Source organism: Bubalus bubalis, chromosome 12 (genome assembly GCF_019923935.1).
Source record: "Bubalus bubalis isolate 160015118507 breed Murrah chromosome 12, NDDB_SH_1, whole genome shotgun sequence".
NCBI lineage: Eukaryota > Metazoa > Chordata > Mammalia > Artiodactyla > Bovidae > Bubalus > Bubalus bubalis.
In genome coordinates, this window is record NC_059168.1 from 20125084 (window position 1) to 20145782 (window position 20699).

Below are 20699 nucleotides of genomic sequence, written 5' to 3' on the forward strand. Positions count from 1 at the left end.
GTGATCTTTTGTTGAAAATTGTACTTTTTGAAAAAATAGCCATCTATTCTAGATTTGCAGATTGGCTGTATACAGGGAAGACCCACTAATTAGCCCAACACAAAGGCTTATGGGCTTCTCAGGTCTTTCCTAGGCATTAGTTTTATATGGGCCTGAGTATGGGCTTTCTCCCAAATACATAACTATTTAAAAATGTCTTTTCAATAAGAATCTCTTCTTGGCACCTTAGGTGTCTTATAATATTCCTCTCCCCATAATCTCTTGTGCCCAGGCATCCATGGTCCCTCTGTAGCTCTCACATGTCACAGTGATTGCCGCAGCTTCACTGGCCTCTAATATGATGCCCATATTATGCCTTCATTTCTGCCTGAACTCTAAGGAAAGCTAAACAGAAACTAGTTTTCTAGGAAGCCCCTCAACATGCCAGAACATTGCAAACAAGATGCATTCACTTCCTTCTGTCCTAAGGGAGGAGCTGAGAATTGCATGACTTTCCCAGCCATGCTGTGCCATACCAGGGAAGGGTGAAGCAAGGGTGAGTGAAAACACTGAAGTTTTCTGCTGTTTGAATATGGGTTTTTCTTGATTGCTGCAAATCCTTGAGTACTTTTTAGATCTCCCACAAAGCTGTTTCAATCTGTCTGTTGTTGTTTGTTTAGTGTTTCCATGGTGGACTAAGGGCCTAGAGTTTCCTAGTTTATCATCTTGCTGACATCTGTCTCTCTTAGTATGTATTTTTTTAAAAAATGTGGGAGCAGTGAGGTGTGTGTGGGTAAGGTTAGGCAAAGGGAACTAAATCAGAATGCCTGATATGGAGAGAGGCCACAGTACTGAAGGCAGGCATATTTTTGCATATTCTGATGCAACTCACTACTGATATATTTCTATAAATACACTATTTTCACAGCGAATAATGTCATTTTCTCTTTAAATAATACAACTATGCCTGCAAATATGCTATTGTTGCTGTTAAAGCAAGGAATCAATTGTGCAACAATAATGAGATACATAAAATGGCACAATTCTTAGTCAAATTTGGAGCAGAAAATAAGCCAGAAAAGTCATATTAAAAGATGAATGTTTAGAAGATGTAAGTAAATTTGACACTTGGGGGCAGACTTTTCCAGGCCTGCTGAAAGAGACTGTTAGACATTAGATAACCTATGAAATGCTTTTTTTTTTTTTTTTTGCCCCCAGTATAAATCTAAGCTCTAACACAAAGTCAGTATGTATGTTGTATATTTTCCCAGGCATATTTATTTCCCGGGCCCTATTTTTAAAGTTGGAGAAGGCAATGGCACCCCACTCCAGTACTCTTGCCTGGAAAATCCATGGACGGAGGAGCCTGGTAGGCTGCAGTCCATGGGGTCGCGAAGAGTCGGACACAACTAAGCGACTTCACTTTCACTTTTCTCTTTCATGCATTGGAGAAGGAAATGGCAGTCCACTCCAGTATTCTTGCCTGGAGAATCCCAGGGACAGCAGAGCCTGGTGGGGTGGCGTCTCTGGGGTCACACAGAGTCGGACACGACTGAAGTGACTTAGCAGCAGCAGCAGCATTTTTAAAGTTTGCTTTTAAAACTTTCTTATAATTTTTAATAATGCCCAATTATAAGTAGAAGATTCCTTTTCACAGTAGGAAAACAATTTTTTTTGCACTTGGGTATTTTTTAATGTGGAGAAGAGACCAGGCTAGTTGTTCTCTTTCTTAGTTTTTTTGGCCAGTTTGTCTATTGTCATGCCAGTACCAGACTGATTTATCATTGCTTTATTCTCTATATTATAGTCCTGATATCTGTTCTTTAAAATTGTCTTGGCTGTTCTTATTTTTTTCTCTTTAAAAACATTTTTTTGAGATACAGTCAATTTACAATTTTGTGGTTGTTTCAAGTGTACAGTAAAATGATTTTTTGCTGTAGAGTTTTCTCTGGATATATATGCTAAAGAGTGGGATTGCAGGATCATATGGTAACTCAATTTTTAATTTTTTAAGGAACTTCCATACGGTTCTCCATAGTGGCTGTACAAATTTACATTCCCACCAACAGGATTTATTTTTCTCCATACCTTCTCCAGCATTTATTACTTGTAGACTCTTTAATGATAGCTATTCTGACTGGTGTGAGGTGATATCCCATTGTGGTTCTGGTTTGCATTTCTCTAATAATTAGTGATATTGAGCATTTTTTCATGTGTCTGTTGGTCATGTCTATATCTTCTTTGGAGAAATGTCTACTTAGGTCTTCTGCCCATTTTGTATTATTTTTTTATGTTAAGCTGTATGAACTATTTGTATATTTTGGAAATTAATCCCTTGTCACTAGCACTGTTTGCAAACATTTTTCTCGCAGTCCGTCAGTTGTCTTTTCATTTTTCTTTATGGTTTCCTTTGATGTGCAAATGCTTTTAAGTTTAATTAGGTTCCATTTGTTTATTTTTGTTTTTGTTTCCATTACTTTAGGAGATACATCCCCCCAAAAAATATTGCTGCAATTTATGTCAAAGAGTGTTCTGCCTATGTTTTCTTTTAGGAGTTTTATAGTATCTGGTCTTACATTTAAGTCTTTAATCCATTCTGAGTTAATTTTTGTATGTGGTGTTAGAGAATGTTCTAACTTCATTCTTTTACATGTAACTGTCCAGTTTTCCTAGCACTACTTATTAAAGAGACTGGTTATTGTCCATTTTATATTCTTGCCTCCATTGTAAATTAATTGGCCTTAAGTGTGTGGCTTATTTCTGGGCTTTCTGTTCTGTTCCATTGATTTGTATGTCTATTTTTGTGCCAGTAACACACTGTTTTGATTACTCTAGCTTTGTAGTGTACTCTGAAGTCAGGACGCCTGATCCCTCTAGCTTCATTCTTCTTTCTCAAGATTGGTTGAGCTGTTGGGCGTTTTTTGTGTTTATATGCAAATTTTATAATTTTTTTTTTCTGGTTCTGTAAAAAGTGTCATTGGTAATTTGATAGGGATTGCATTGAGTCTGTCTATTTCCTTGAGTAATGGTTTGGTTCTTTTTACACTTGTGCTTCCATATTAAGCTTAGAGTCAGGTAAGTTCCATAGGAAAATACCATTGTGGTTTTGACTGGAATTATGTTAAAACTATAGATTAATTTGGTACCATATGAAATTGGTTTAAAGTTAAGTTTTTCTGTCAGTGGATATGACATCTTTTCCCATCTATTTAAACATGTTTTAATGTTCTCTGGTGATATTTTATAATTTTCTATAGAAAAATCTTACAAACTTCTTGTGGAATTTTTTTCTGGCTACTGTATATTTTTCCTGTATATAGTCCTATAGCATATAAAGGCTATATTTTATAAAATTACATTTTGTAACTTGTTCTATAGGAGTCTGTGTGCTTAGTCACTCAGTCATGTCTGATTCTTTGCTATCCCATGGACTGTAGCTTGCTAGGCTCCTCTGTCCATGGGGATCATTGATCATATATGTTAGTTTTATTTACTCATCTATCAATTCTGTTAGATTTTCTTTCAATTTAAATACTGAATACTGTCTGTCTGTTTTAGCTGCTACAAGTACCATAGAATGGGTGGCTTATAAACAACATAAATTTCTTTTTCACAGTTCTGGAGGCTGGGAAGCTCATGATCAAGGTTACGGCAGATTCAGTATCTGGTGGAAACCTACTTTCTGGTTCACAGACAGCTTCTTGCGGTGTTCTTGCTGGGTGAAGGGAGCTAGGTTTTCTTTTTATTGAATAATCTTCAAATAATACCAGTTCTGTTTCTTATTTCCCAATTCTTATGTATTTTTTGTTTTTCTTTTAATATTGTGCAAACAGAACCTGCAGTGCTCTGTTAAATAGAAGCAACAATATTGGATATCCTTCTCTATTTCTGATTTTAAAGATAATGCTTATAAAGTTTCATCATTATATGTGAACTGTATCATGGGGTTTGGGGTTTATATTCTGTTATAAGAAGTTCTGTTCCTTGTTTATGGGTTTGGTATTTCTTTTGTCTTGAAATCTTGAAATGGTCTTGAATTTATTGAAAAAAAAAAATTTTGGTGACCACTATAAAGATCATATAGTTTTCCTCATTTTATCTGTTATACTAGAGAAATTTTCTAATGTTAACTGTGCTTGTAATTCATGAGATAAACTCAATTTGGTTATGATGCATTCTCTCACATGTGTTGAAATTTTTTGGTTGATATTCTGGAGCATTTTTGTGTCAAAATTTATATGTGAAATTGGCCTATAATTTTTATTTCTTATTTTACTATACTTATTTGGTTTTGGCATTAGTTTTACTAGCTTCATAAATGATGTAAGTAATGTTTCCTCTTTTTTAATTCCTTAGAATTTGAATAAATCTAATTCTTTGCATATATTGATGGAACTCTCTATATAGCTATTCTGTGTTTTCCCTCTCTCTCTATTAGAATAGACATACAAGTTCTGATTTAATTGATTTAATGGCTATAGAATATTCCATTTTTTCTTATAAAAAAAGCATCTCTATTGAGATATTATTCGTATAACATAAAATTCACCCTTCTAAAGGGTACTGTTTGGTGGGTTTTAGTTTAAATAATAGTGTCTGATATTAAACTAGTTACTTTCTTTTGGTCATTATTTTCTTACTGTATCTCAGGTGCATAGAATTGTACTAAAAACTGTCTTTAGTTTATGCAAACTCTGATTAATGTCCATGCATGTGCCACTTTTACTCATTTATTTAGTTTGCTATTATAAACAATATAATAAGCATCTGTGAAACCACCTGCTAAAGACTAATCTGACATGCCGTATCTGTCTTGTAGCACACTTTTCATTTGCGTATGGGGTTGTTTCTTGACTCTGTTCTGTTTTCAGTTACTCATCCATCCCTTTACCAGTTGCAATCTGTCCTTAATTATTGTAGCTGCAAGATAGGTCTAATATCTGGCGAGGTAAGTCTTCTCTCCCTCTTCTCTTTCTTAACAGTGCTTTGACTATTCTAGGCTGTTTGCCTTTTCTTGTAACTTTTAGAATCATTTCATTAAATTGTATGAAATTTCTTCTTAGGTTTGTAAATTGGAGTTACATTGAATCTGTAATCTAGAGAGAATTCATTCATTTATAATATCAGTTGTTTGTAGCCATGAACATGATATTTTCATGAATTTAGGTTCTTTTATAAAGTTTTTTATATATCTTTTATAATCTTCTCCATAGAATTTTCACGTTTTATTAAGTTTATTCCTGGGTGTCTGACATTCTCTGAGATCATCATAAGTGAAATATTTTATTTAATTTTGTTTTTTAGGCTTTTGCTGCTAATATATTAGAAATGAAACTGACTCATATTTTAGTATTGTATGCAGCCAACTTGCTAAACTCTGTTAGTCCCACAATTTGTAGGTTTCTTAATGTATACTATGTAGGTAACCACAGCATCTGCCATAATGTAAAGATTATGTTTGATAAAAGGTTGTGAAACAGGTGAGGAGGTAAATTAACATAGATACTCAGTGGAGAACATACCAGGCAGAAAGACCAGCAAACACAAAGATATTAAAGCAGGAAGGAAGCCAGTGTTCCTGGAGTGTTGATCAAGCAGGAGAGTGATAGGGGATGAGGTCAGAGGTACTGGACTCAATTATAAAGGATCCTATAGATAACTCTAAGGACGTAACATTCTTACTGTGATATTGTCATCCATTGGAGGGTTTTGAGCAAAGGGTTACATGATCTGATTTAGCTTTTTAGAGGACCATTCTGGCTCCTATGTTGAGAATAAACTATAATGGTCAAGGACTAAAGTAAGGAGACATGATAGGTTTGCATTAATACAGGTAACCTGGTGGTGGTCTAGACCAGGGGAGTAGTGGGTAAAGGTGGTGAGAGGTAGCTGGATCCTAGATATATTTTGAAGATGGAAACAACAGACATTTCTGAATGTTGCTTAGGAGAGACAAAGAAGTCAAGGATGATTCTAAATTTTTGGTTTGAGCAATTAGAAGAATGAAGTTGCCATTAATAATGTTGTTAAAGAAGTTGAGTATCATTTATATAGTGTCTTCTTTATAAGGACTTTGAAGGAAATTTATTTGTCAGTATTGAAAATAGGTGTACTTCTCTCAAGAACTTGCTTCCTTTCTCTTTGTTAGTATCTGCTGGAGACTGTGACTGCTTCAGCTATTAGATGTAAAATCACATTTATGTGCCTTTTAGCAAGGGTAAAGGTATCTAAAGTATATGTACTTTTTTATTGGCCTTATTCACATTTGACTTTGTTTTTATCTTTTCTCACCACTTCTAACTCATTGTCTTCTGTGTTATATATCCTTATATACTTCCTTAAGATCTTTTTTAGAACAAATGTGAATGTGTGAATAAATGAAAATAAATTGTTGCATTATATGCCATCAAAAAGGAAATGTGGGAGGTAGCATGAATTTTTAACAACTAAGCTAAGGGTTAAAATATCATCTTGAACCACAAATTTATATATATATATGTGTGTGTGTGTGTGTGTGTGTGTGTGTGTGAATATATGTGCATATATACATATGTATATATAAATACATGAATATATATATATTTAATTTATATATATACCTGACTGCCTCCAAGTTCCTACAACTCTATATCATTCGTTCAGCAGTATCCAGTGAGTATCCACTATGTGTCAGGTGCTGTTTAGGCACTTGATGACATCAGTTAATAAAACAAAGAATTGTTTTAGGGATCATGTTCTGAGGGAGCATGCATTCTAGTGGAGAGATCCTGAAAAAAATAACGCATGTAGTAGGTTCGTAGAATATACAGTGTATCAGAAGACAGTATGTACTACAGAAAAAACAAAGTCAAGCACGATAAGGGAGATTGGTGAAAGAAATGCATGTGTGTTGGGAAGTGGTGGTTGCAACATTAAATAAAGTGGTCTGGATGGGCTATATTGAGATGCCGACGTTCAACAGAGACTTGAAGGAGATGAGGGTGTGAGTTATGGCTCAGATGGTAAAGAATCCGCCTGCAATGCGGGAGGCCTGGGTTTGATCCCTGGGTTAGGAGATTCCCTGGAGAAGGTCATGCTAACCCACTCCAGTATTCTTGCCTGGAGAATCCCCTTGGACAGAGGAGCCTGGTGGGCTACTGTCCATGGGGTTGCGAAGAGTTGGACACAACTGAGTGACTAAGTGCAGCACAGCACTGAAGGAAGAGCCATCCCATCAGTGGGAACAGAAAGCAAAGGTCTTGATGTAGGAATGTCCTGGCTTGTTTAAGGAGTAGCTGGGCAGCCAGCATGCAATTGACTGAATGAGAAACATGCTGGGAAACAAGGTCAGAGAGTCAATTGAGGTGGGAGGCAAATCTCATCTAGTTTTGTAGATGGTTATTAGGAAATGTGCTTAGTCGCTCAGTCGTGTCTGAGTCTTTGTGCCCCCACAGCCTGTATGGGCTGCTCTGTCCATGAGGATTCTCCAGGCAAGAATACTGGGGTGGGTTGCTATGCCCTCCTCCAAGGATTAGTACATGAGCTTTCTCTGAGTGAAAGGTACCATTGCAGGATTTCAAGCCTAAGAGTAGAATGATTTGACTTACATTTTAAAAGGATCTCTCTGGCCATTAGAGTATAACTTTCCAGAGAGTTGATGATTATTTCTGCAATTTTAGGTATGTTACAGCTAATACTGACACCGAAGAACAGAGTTTTCCAGTCCCTAAGGAGTTTAACACTCATGTGGAGGAATTAAATTTAGATGCCCTTATTCAGAGGGCTGATAATTTACGAGTGAATGAGTCCAGAAAAGTGGAGAGTTTTGAGCTGCTTTGTGACCACAAAGAAAAGGTAAGATATATGTGATAATAACCTGTTTGTATAGTTTTAATTTTTATTTAATCTACTTTTCAATTCATGTTATGACCACAGCAGTTGTGTCACAGTTTACAAAAGCTAAATGACTGGTGTAAATTTTTTTTATAATATTACTAAAAATTTTTTGAAAGTAAATAAAAAAGTTTATTCAAAAAACTAAGATCATGGCATTCAGTCCCATCCCTTCATGGCATATAGATGGGGAAAAAGTGGAAACAGTGACAGATCATGAAATTGAAAGACGCTTGCTCCTTGGAAGAAAAGGTATGACAAACCTAGACAGCATATTAAGAAGCTGAGACATCACTTTGCTGACAAAAGTCCATATAGTCAAAGCTATTGTTTTTACAGTAGTCATGTATGGATGTGAGAGTCGGGCTATAAAGAAAACTGAACATCGAGGAACTGATGCTTTCAAACTTGTGGTGCTAAAGGAAACTCTTGAGAGTCCCTTGGACAGCAAGGAGATCAAATCAGTCAATCCTAAAGTAAATCAACCCTGAATATTCATTGGAAGGACTGATGCTGAAGCTGAAGCTCAAATATGTATTTTGGCTACCTGATGGGAAAAGCTGACTCATTGGAAAAAACCCTGATATTGGAAAAGATTGAAGGAAGGAGGAGAAGAGGGCAACAGAGGATGAGATGGTTGGATGCCATCATCGACACAATGGACATGAATTTGTGCAAACTCCTGGAGATAGTAGAGAACAGAGGAACCTGGCGTGCTGCAGTCCCATGGAGTAGCAAAGGGTTAACTTGGAGTCAGACACGACAACAACAACAAAGGGCTTATTAGGCTCAAAGGTCATAAAAATGAGAACCAGAGATCTGGTTGATTATACAGATTGACATTGATTTTATCAATTTGATATATTTCTTAAATATTTTATAGCAGATAAAGGACAAGACGTACTGCTTCTCGAGGGAGGAAAAGCTACACTTTAGTCTCACTATCTTTCAGTTATTAATATAGCAGCCATTAGTATTTTACTGTATTTCTACTAGTAATCATTTTTCAGTGTTTAATGTTGGACTGAATTGACAAAGCTCATCCTTCCCACCGCCACCACCAAAGGGAAAAAAAGGATTTTGCAGTATCACAAAGATCAGTAAATCTTCTTTCCCATGAGAAATTTAAGGCTGACTTTTGAGGATTTAGAAACTCTAAAGACACGAACTCAAAGTTTTTAAATTTCTAGAGTTGTGCTTTAGGTAATTTAGGTAAAAAAAAAATGTGATTGCTCTTTTGAATATATATACTCTCTAATAACTTACAGATATTATCTGAAATGCCCATTGAGGCATTATATTGATAGTAGATAAGTTAGAAAGGAAAGCAAGGAGAGGATGCTACCACCCAGAGAGAATTTATAAATTCTAACACCCGTCAGTTTTCTCTTCTTCATAGGTGTGGAGCTGGTGTCTGCATAATACTCATTGGTTTCTAAGACCCAAATGTAATACTACCTTAGACCACATTTTATAGCCATGAATATTTGAATTTAAAGTGTGATATGCACATGAATACAGTCATTTCTAAGTACCAGTTTAGCTACCTAATTTTTTAAAATGTTGCAGTAGTTTAGTCACATTACTAAGTTTATCTAATGGGCAGTTCTGTGTGTTCAGTTTAGAGATGAAATAGAGTTTATTTGGCGGTTTGCTCGTGCTTATGGAGACATGTATGAGCTATCTACAAATACACAAGAAAAGAAGCATTATGCTAATATTGGTAAGTATTTTGTGAATATTAATTATTCTCAGGTAGTAATCATTATTATAGTAAACCATGAATGAATTTTTAGATAAAAGTATATGGTCTCTAATGGAGAAGGCAATGGCACCCCACTCCAGTACTCTTGCCTGGAAAATCCCATGGACGGAGGAGCCTGGTAGGCTGCAGTCAATGGGGTCGCTAGGAGTCGGACATGACTGAGCGACTTCACTTTCACTTTTCACTTTCATGAATTGGAGAAGGCAATGGCAACCCACTCCAATGTTCTTGCCTGGAGAATCCCAGGGACAGCGGAGCCTGGTGGGCTGCCGTCTGTGGGATCGCACAGAGTCGGACATGACTGAAGCGACTTAGCAGCAGCAGCAGCAGCATATGGTCTCTAAAAATATTTGAGCATATTAGAATAGGCACGGAGAAGGCAATGGCACCCCACTCCAGTACTCTTGCCTGGAAAATCCCATGGGCGGAGGAGCCTGGTAGGCTGCAGTCCATGGGGTCGCTAAGAGTCGGACACGACTGAGCGACTTCACTTTCACTTTTCACTCATTCATTGGAGAAGGAAATGGCAACCCACTCTAGTGTTCTTGCCTGGAGAATCCCGGGGACGGGGGAGGCTGGTGGGCTGCTGTCTATGGGGTCGCACAAAGTCAGACACGACTGAAGTGACTTAGCAGCAGCAGAATAGGCAACTGAAAAACTCAAATTCCAGCTTTCAAAATTTATAAAATCATAGAAAGATGATACATTAAGTGGTAATAATTTGAGAAGCAATAATAATAGTAGTCTTTCACCCAAATTAAAATAACCCTTCTTACTTCCTATAACAGAACTCCAGGTACCACAAAGAAATAACTACTCAGACTTTAATGTTTTTTCAAAATTTATCTCAGTAAAACAAGATAAGCCTTGAGTTGACAATTGTTTAAGCAGAGTGATGAGTCCATGATTATTCATTATATCATCCTGTTTCTAAAGTAACAACAAAAGAATAACAGCCAGAATGCCAAATGATTTGACAAGATCAATACAGAGACAGGCAACTGTAATTCAGTGCACAGGTAACAAGTGCCTGGCAGAGAACCCAGGAGCCAGGAAATTGGAGACTTGGAGTTGAAGGGCATGGGCACTCTGTATGAAGGAGGAAGAGTTTGCAGACTCTTGCTCCTCATGACAGTATATTTGAACTTGTTATGTGGAGGGAAGATTGGATCCCTGGAGAGTACAAAATTCTTTCCTAACCTGCTAACTGTGGTGTCCCATTTCTGCAGTACATCTGTTGAAGTCCTATGACTGATCACACTTGTCTTGCAAATCAAATATGAATCATATCTAAAAGAACATATTTGTAACTTTCAGGATTCAATGATGGACACAAATAGACCACAAAATAAATTTTTTTAAAGGAAATAGGTTTCTTTCCAGGCTGAAGCTGCATCAGTGAGGGTACAAAACCAGTATGTATACTACCCGGCTCCCTTTTGTATTCTCAGAGCAATGGAATCGCCCTATTTTAGGCTTACGGCAGTGCCCTCAAAGCTATTTTTGTTCACTTGGTAATGTAGGTAAAATGTTGATTTCATTTTTAATGGTTTTACATTAAAAATATTTATGTTTTTCAAGCACTCATTATCAAATTATTAACTCTTCTAATATATGCCCACAATGTAATATCAGTTGTCATTTTAAAAGACTGCTTTTTCATTTTTTCCAATTTATGTAGATTTCTGCACTGCATAGTTCTCTTAATGGAGAGAGCTATAGAATACCACCTTAACAAATAGGAGAATGATTTTAGAATAAAAGATCTTTATTTATAAAGATTATCTAAACTACTTATTTAGAAGAGCATTTTTCAGATCATTGGCTCACATCATTGCTCTTCAAGCAAAAGAAAATTAGAGCAGAGAAAAGGAGAGTGTATAAAATAAAACAGCAGCTTTTTGAGAAAGATTTTGAGAATGTGGTTTAGACAAACCTCTATCCAGAAATTAACAGATTATTAAAAGTTATTCTAAAATGAAGTAAAATTATTTAGGGGAATTATTTATGCACTGAGTGTGTTCACTATCATGAATGATTAGATACGAGCTTCTCTGGGACACCTTCCCTTACCCCTTTAGATAGAGTTGCTCTCTCCATTCTCTGCTATGCTCTTTTTAACCTTGTATTTATCTTTATACATAATTTTTTTGTTTATATACCTGCTGCCTACTGAACAGTGAATTCTTAGAGGTCAAGAATTGTGTTTTATTTGACTTTTTATTCCTAGGGGCTCACACAATATGACATTTAGAAAATACTCAGTAAATGTTGGTTGAGTTAATTATAAAGCAATGTCTATTAATAATGATAGAATGACTTCTTTTGCATATGGTTAAATCACTTAGTCCAGTGAGTCTACACTTGAATGTGCATCAGAACCGCTAAAGGCCAGTTAATGCAGATAGCTGTGTCTCAGAGGTTATGATCAAGTAAGTCTTCCATGTGGCCCCAAATTTGCTTTTATAACAAGATTCTAGATAATGACTTCTGGTATTGGGACCATACTTTTGGGAACTACTGGCTTAATTCAATAATTTACCTCCTACCAACTCACATGAAGGTACCAAACTGTAAGTACGTTTATCTTTCAGGAAAGACATTAGGTGAAAAAGCTATTATGAGAGCACCCAAGAATGGATATTGTCATCTATGGTAAGTACATAAAATTTATGCAGTAATTGTTCTTGTTCTGTTTATTCTCATGTATTTTTCAGTACGTATATTTTAAATGTTTTTAAGGTAAACTTTCATTGAATATTTCATAACTGAATCTACCAAGTCCAATAACTTTGAATATGACAAATTCTAATTAAATTATATTTGTTTAAGATTCTGTTTGGAAACAAATGCTAAAATGGTGCCATGTTTCTAAATGAAATGTAAGGAGAATGCTTCAAAGAATAAAAGCACATCAGCCATTATACCTTGATGACAAGGTATACACATTCCATAAGTGAAAGAAAAGCCATTTCTAATATAAGAAAACTCAAACAAAGAAAATTTAATTAGTTAGATGGTTGTAGGTGGGCATCCTTGGGACAAAAAATTTATTCTTGAGAGTATTGTTTTGTTTTGGATCCTTTATATATTTAGAATTATAAAACACAAGAATAAATATATTGTTTTTAATTAATACTTCATTTTACTCACAGTTGCATTTTTGCAACATTTCTCAGTTCCTTAATTATTTTTTCTCCCCAGCAATATAGGTATGTTAGGTGCTAGTAATAAATTTATCTATGACCCTTCTCTCAGACCTAGGTTTTCAGAAATCCACACCTCTTTGGGATTATTTTATTATTCTGAGATGCTTTAGGCAAAATCTCTCTTAAAATGGCTTCTTTTCTGCAGGTCCACGTTTATTCTCCAGGAAATGCGTTATTTCCTCCAATTCAAAATTGCAATCCATTTTCTCAAAGCAGACCTGTTTCTTTATATTGCCACCAGCAGAGGGAGCACCACTCACAAACTCTCATTTGAAAATTCCCTGGGCAGGAATCAACATTTTTTATGTCCCCAAACACTAAAGGACAAACTCTAAGGGACATGCCAAAATAAGAGCAAATCTTTGAAGCTGCCATCGCATGGCTTAAAATGAGATTCAAGCCTACCCCATTCCCTCTCCCATGAGAAGGTGGGACAAGACTCCAAGTACTCTAGCAGTTCTATTTGCAGAAATCCCCCCCTCCAGCTCTCTTCTGCTACAGAGAATTCTTTGCCTTCTCTTAGCTTCCTCTTTCTCTGGTGTCCTCTGCCTCGTCTTATGTGCTGTGTGTGCTTATTTGCTCAGTCATGTCCGACTCTTTGCAACCCCATGGACTGTAGCCCACCAGGCTCCTCTGTCCATGGGGATTCTCCAGGCAAGAACACTAGAGTGGGTTGCCATGCCCTCCTCCAGAACATCTTCCCAACCCAGGGATCGAACTCAGGTCTCCCGCACTGGGGGAGACTGTTCTTTACTGTCTGAACCACCAGGGAAACCCTCCTTCTCCCATACATGCATCTGTGTCAGTGAAGAATCACATTAAAAAAGGTACATTTGATGTTAATCCTCAACTTGAGGACACTTATCAGTGTGAACTTCCAAATTTCCATACAAGAACCATCCTGAATCTTCCCTGAAAGCCTCATAAACACTTTAAAATTCACTGTGTGAGGACAGATTACGCTTAACTCTTCCTTAGTGTATTTCCCAGCCTGTCTTCCACTAATCTGGCAACTTCTCCTTTGTTCATCTATTTTCACTTTTGTTGTGTGTGTGCATGTGTGCAAAGTCGCTTTAGTCACGGCCAACTCTTTGCCACCCTATGGATTGTAGGCCACCAGGCTCCTCTGTCCATGGGATTCTCCAGGCAAGGATACTGCAGTGGGTTGCCATGCCCTCCTCCAGGGAATCTTTCTGAGCCAGGAATCAAACCCATGCCTCCTGCAGCTCCTGCATTGCAGGTGGATTCTTTACCACTGAGCCACTAGGGAAGCCCTTTTGTTGTGTACTCACTGCCTTATTTGGGCTTCCCCAGTGGCTCAGCGGAGAAGGCAATGGCATCCCACTCCAGTACTCTTGCGTGGAAAATCCCATGGACAAAGGAGCCTGGCAGGCTACAGCCCATGGGGTCACAAAGAGTTGAACATGACTAAAGCGACTTAGCTCGCACGCAACTACCTTATTTATAATCACGATATTTGACCATGAGGGAAATCTTGTCCATATGCACACAGAAACACACAGAGTACTGATCGATTCGTGTTTCACATTGTTTTTTTATTCTGTATAACTTTTTAATTAAAAAACAGTTAAAATCTGGTAAGTTAATAAAATTTAATAAATTCAAAAGTCAATTTTATCTTAATTTTTAGAATTTATTATGATGTACCTACTAGATATAAGAATTCTCATTCAATTAAATTCAGTAATAGAGGTTTAGGCTGATGGAAAAGAAAAATTAAAACTTTGATTTGAGAAGCAATGGGTGAAATTTAGGTTGACTGATTCCATAGTCAATTGTAATAAAATTCATGAAAATGTCTTATTGTGCTGGAATTTTCCTCAATATGTTAAGACTTTTTCTCATTCATTCAGCATAAATGACAAACCATGGCCTCCAGGCCAAATGCAACTGCCTGCTTTTGTAAATAAAATTTTATTGGAGCACAGCCATCCCTGTGCATTTGTACATAGCAATGATGTTGAGTAGTTGTAACAGACTGTCTGATCTCACAACCTAAAATGTTTACTACCTAACTCTGAAGCGAAAGTTTGTTGACCCATGGTTTACAGGGTGCTGTGATGCTTTATAAGCCTTCAATCTGAAATAAAAGAGCAATCATTAGAAATAATTTCATTGATATCAAGGGAATAATTGAAAAATAAATGTTATTTTAAAAACTTGTTTTTCATCTTCATATTTTCCAAGTGAAATTGCCTTGTATCTCTAAAGCTACATAAGCCTTCTGTAAAATTCTATTGTTTTTGTTGTACCAGTCTAAAATACTTCTAGAATCAAGAGAGCAAAATTACCAATGGATTCGCAGTTTGTTAGCAATCAGGCCTGACCTTAATTATAAATAATGTCTTACATATTCATTGTGCTCTACTGTTCACAAATTATATCCACATGCATGTTTCACAGAACAACCTGTTTCCATTTTATGGAAAGTGTAAGCAAGGCAGTCTGTGTGTGGTGTTTGTGTGTGGGGGCTGGTATATGTGTGTGCCATGTGGTGTTGTGATCAGTAACCAAGGGTCACACAATAACTGGGGAAAATAAAAGCCAGATCTTATATTTGTATATAATCAGTATTTCATCTTTTACATTACTTTCCCTCTGCTTTTTCACAGTATAAATAGCATTGGCACTAAATCAAAAGTGCTTCTTGGAGTTGATTTAACAGTTGTTTACTAGTTGTTGAGACAGGGCTGCTTGTCAGTTATTAAAATATTTGCTATACATGCAAAGAAAATACAGAATTTTTGTTAAAGCCAATATAGTTAGAACAACCTCTAGATGGAGGTCATAGACCATATTGTATATAGTTTCTTACTTGTTCCCATCAACCTAAGAGTTTACAAAGTAAAATTTTAAATTACATTTTTCAAGACAAACAGTATCAAAAAGAACAACATATATACCACATACATGTAGATATAGGTGAGATTGATTGCCAGGAAAGAAATGATGATTCTTTTGGGAAAAGTGGTCAGGTGAACTTTGAATTTATGGTTTGTAAGAAGACAAATAATACTTTAAAGAAACAAACTTAAAAAAAAAAGTGAGACTCTGGTGACAGATTATTTATAAGGGAAAATGCACATATTTCATATTATGGTTTTCATAAGTCATGTTTTTTCCTTTTTTCCCCTTCACTTAGAGTAACTTGTAAAGAATGTGCTGAAAGAACTCTGTAAAAGCTAGATCAGATGTCCATAAGCTTTTCTGATATTTCAGAAAACAGATGATTTATTCCACCACTATAGATCAGTGAACATCAAATCTTTTCCTTTGACTCCAGCACGAATAGTTGGTTGGGTTTTCTGTGAATGATGAAGTTCAAGTAGTTCCAACATAGATTTTTCTAAAAATGTGACATCATCTGTTCTTCCTTTGCTAATGGATAGAGTAGGGAAATTAAGCTAATTATCTGGATTTAAGGAAAGCATGAAGACAAGTTCACCTGTAATCTTCTTGGAGACGATGTTAAAATACAGGCAAGATTCTGGGTTACCTGTGCTGTGAGAATGGTTTGAGCCTCAATTATTCAACAGAATATCTGTTGACAGTATCATTATTCTATCATTCCAGATCTGAATCTTAGACACTAGTGTGTTCAGTCATTTTTTTCAGTGAGTGAAGATATGGAAGGTATTCTTATAAAGGTTGCAACTGGCACAAAATTAGGAGAAACAGGATGGATGATGGATGACAGGAGTAATTAAAAGCTTTTCACATATGGAAAAGAGATACTAAAAAAGATGTGAATTAACAGGGATAAATATGAAAGGAGGGATGGAGACAAAAATGTCAAAATTCAAGGACATGAGGGAAAAACAGATGGAAATTAGAAGGAAGCATGCGTGTAGTTAATAATAATGTATTAATATTGGTTCATTATAAAATTTTTCAATATTGTGTATCAATATCACTACAGTTGTGATGGGCTTCCCAGGTGGCTCAGTGGTAAAGAATGTGCCGAATGCAGGAGATGTGGGTTCAGTCCCTGGCTTGGGAAGATCCCCTGGAGAAGGAAATGGTAACCCAATCCGGTATTCTTGCCTGGGAAATCCCATGGACAGAGGAGCCTGATGGACTACAGTCCATGGGGTCACAAAAGAGTCAGGCATGACTGAGTGACTAAACAACAACAGTTATGATAAATGGATTATAGTAATGTAAGATACTATTTAAATATAGTAATTTAAGTAATATCTCCTAATATAGCTAAGTTCTCAGCTCACCTTTAATAGGTTGCTTTTGTCATAACTCTTGCTTTTATTGTTAGGACATTATTGATTTTCTAATGAAAATTAAGAGGTCAAAAAAATTATAACTGAAAAGTGGCCATTTTATAGGTCGTGCATAAGTGTTTGTGAATTGTGTGATCTTCTATGTCCAGGAATGGTCTGAGTATTCCAAATTAAGAAAATTGTTCTTTTCACCTTCTTGTTTGAACGTTCATATGTGTATTCACAGAAACAATCAAGATAAATAACACCCAAAATTGTATTTTCCACTTCAGTTATGACAGTGCAAGTGAAAATTAGGACCTACTTTTGAAATACTGATATTTAGGTAAATGAATATTTTGCCTCAGACAGAAAAACTCTAAATACTTTTGTACAGAAATAGTCTGAATGTAAAAAGTAATATATGCCCCGGAGAAGGCAATGGCACCCCACTCCAGTACTCTTGCCTGGAAAATCCATGGATGGAGGAGCCTGGTGGGCTGCAGTCCATGGGGTCGCTAAGAGTCGGAAAGGACTGAGCGACTTCACTTTCACTTTTTACTTTCATGCATTGGAGAAGGAAATGGCAACCCACTCCAGTGTGCTTGCCTGGAGAATCCCAGGGACAAGGGAGCCTGGTGGGCTGCCGTCTATGGGGTCGCACAGAGTCGGACACGACTGAAGCGACTTAGCAATGTATGCCCAATTTTTAGAGGAAGCAGTTTGCTGAACAAATATTGTATCCAATTTATAGTCAAGTAATTATTGATGTAAATTTTATATTCCTAATGGAAAAAAAGTAAAGAAGTCATGAGATGCAATATTGTAGTAGTGTGTTTCCAACGAAGGATTGAAGGGCATGGGGAATTTTTGAAAAAACATAATCTAAAATTATCTTTGATTTTAGTATTTTTGAAAAATTTTTTATTAGTTTTTGTTTTTAGTGACATATTTATTTTAATTTTCAAATGACATTAAAGGGAACCGTGAACTTTTTATTTTTATGAAAAAGAAACAGGAATCTGTTGACACAGTATATTTTTCAGTTTAACACTTTTAATTTGATTAGACTTTGCTGAGAGTCTCTTAGTGACTTTGATGTTGATGATTCTGATAGCAGCAGCTCATCTTTCTTGAAACTCACTCGTGCCGGCACTATTCTAAGCAATTACATTGTAGATATTTTACCCTCACAGCACATACACAAGATAGAAGGTGTTAGTATCCCCAGTTATAGATGAGGAAACTGACCTCATGTGTATGTCAAGTATTTATTATTTTCAGGGTCCTTGCATCTATATGAATACTTTTGTTAAATATTAATGAATAGTTTAGATATATTTTTTAAATGTTAAATTTCATGATATTTCATTAAAAGTTTACACAGTATCCACTGTTTTTATCCTTTTCAGGTATGCAGTTTTGTGTGGCTATGTATCTGAGTTTGAGGGCTTACAAAACAAAATTAACTATGGATATCGCTTCAAGGTATTTCTTGATATTAAAAATGTTTTAATGTAGCTTGTTAATGTTCCATTAATAAGTATAAATCAAATTATTCAACAAATTTATCTCCAGGAATTCATCTTTTTTACTTAAATGAAATGTCAGTTTTTAAAAGTACTGTGCCAAAAAGAATCAAGCTCTTTGGTTGATTAAAAATTATTATTATTATTATTATAGAACCTGAAAGAAGTCAGAAAGTAGATGAGTATTGTTTTTCTAAAGGCAAAGTCTTAGCCTTTTGGTCGTGAGCTCACCTACATCATAAACATGGCTGGAATTAATTCATTAACATTTTCTACAAATTAATTTGTTAGGAGGGGTAGAATTCAATGTAGGGCTTAAATTTGCCGTGATAGATGAGTAAAATGAGTAATGAGCATATTCGTTATTTATAATGTACCTGTAGTTATAGTCACAGAGGTTACAGGACTGGAAAAGATCAGTTTTCATTCCAATCCAAGAAGTGCAATGCCAAAGAATGTTCAAGCTACCATACAATTGCACTCATTTCACATGCTAGCAAAGTTATGTTTAGACTCCTTCAATTTAGGCTTCAGCAGTACGTGAACCGAGAACTCCCAGATGTACAAGCTGGGTTTCAAAGAGGCAGAGGAACCAGAGACCGAATTGCCAACGTTTGTTACGTTTTGGAGAAAGCAAGGGAGATCCAGAAAAATATCTACTTCTGCTTCATTGACTGTGCTAAAGCCTTTGACTGTGTGGTTCGGCAACTGGAAAGTTTTCAAAGAGATGGGAGTACCAGACCACCTTACCTGTCTCCTGAGAAACCTGTTTGTGGGTCAAGAAGCAACAGTTAGAATTGGACATGGAACAACTGACTGGTTCAAAATTGGGAAAGGAGTACATCAAGACTGTATATTGTCACCCTGCTTATTTAACTTCTTTGTAAAGTCATCATGTGAAATACTGGACTGGATGAATCACAAGCTGGAATCAAGATTTCTGGGAGAAATATCCACAAGCTCAGATATGATGATACTGCTCTAATGAAAGTGAAGAGAATCTAAAGAGCCTCTTGATAAGGGTGAAAGAGGAGAGTGAAAAAGCTGGCTTGAAACTCACCATTCAAAAAACTAAGATCATGGCATCCAATCTCATTACTTCATGGCAAATAGATGGGGAAAAAATGGAAACAATGACAGATTTTATTTTCGTGGGCTCTAAATGCAGATGGGCTCTAGATGGGCTCTAAATGGGCTCACTGCAGATGATGACTGCAGCCATGAAATGAAAAGATGCTTGCTTCTTGGAAGAAAAGCTAAGACAAACCTAGACAGCATATTAAAAAGCAGACACCACACTGCCAGCAAAGGTCTGTATAGGCAAAGCTATGGTTTTTCCAGTAGTCATGTGTGGTTGTGAGAGTTGGACCATAAAGAAGGCTGAGTGCTGAAGAATTGATACTTTTGAATTGCGGTGTTGGAAAAGACTCTTGAGAGTCTCTTGAACTGCAAGGAGATCCAGCCGGCCAATCCTAAATGAGATCAAACCTGACTATTCACTGGAAGGGCTGATGCTGGAGCTGAAGCTCCAATACTTTGGCTACCTGATGCAAAAAACTGACTCACTGGAAAAGCCTCTGATGCCTGGCAAGATTGAAGGGAAAAGGAGAAGAGGGCAGCCCAGGATAAGATGGTTAGATAGCATCACTAACTCAATGGACATGAATTTGAGCAAACTCCAGGAGACAGTGTCGGACAGAGGAGCCTGACATGCTATAGTCCATGGGGCCACAAAGCATAGATATGACTTAGCAACTGAGCAGCAACAAAAATAGTTATAGTCACTCAGTAAATAACCCCTCAGGGTCAATAATTGTAAGGATGGGCAAAGAGTTCTTTGTTTTCCAGCTCCCTATAACCATTTGACAATGTTAAGTGAGTAGATTCCTCTATCACCTAGTTCTGCTCTTCTTTTTCTCCATTATACCCACATCATTTGACAATCAGTAAGTATTAGGTAGGCAAGTCATGGGCAGACAAAAATGCGACTTGGATGTTTTCTCTTTTTAAAGTGACATCTTCTGTAGCCTTATTAAATCATAATCACACTTCTAGTTGTGAGCATTTTGATGATTGGATTATTGATAAGCTTAGTTCTATTAATGATAAA

General features: G+C 36.4%; 1 protein-coding gene across 8 annotated transcripts in view; it reads left to right on the forward strand.

Moving 5' to 3' along the window:
* The window catches only part of RMDN2 (regulator of microtubule dynamics 2), an 85299-nt gene that overhangs the window by 17432 nt on the left and 47168 nt on the right, over nt 1-20699 (forward strand). For all 8 annotated transcript variants that reach the window (XM_044925832.2, XM_025260880.3, XM_044925833.2 and 5 more), the window contains exons 3-6: nt 7638-7812; nt 9472-9574; nt 12211-12271; nt 18473-18548. In XM_044925832.2, the coding sequence (XP_044781767.1) occupies nt 7638-7812; nt 9472-9574; nt 12211-12271; nt 18473-18548 (415 nt within the window). The remainder of the gene's footprint in view (nt 1-7637; nt 7813-9471; nt 9575-12210; nt 12272-18472; nt 18549-20699) is intronic.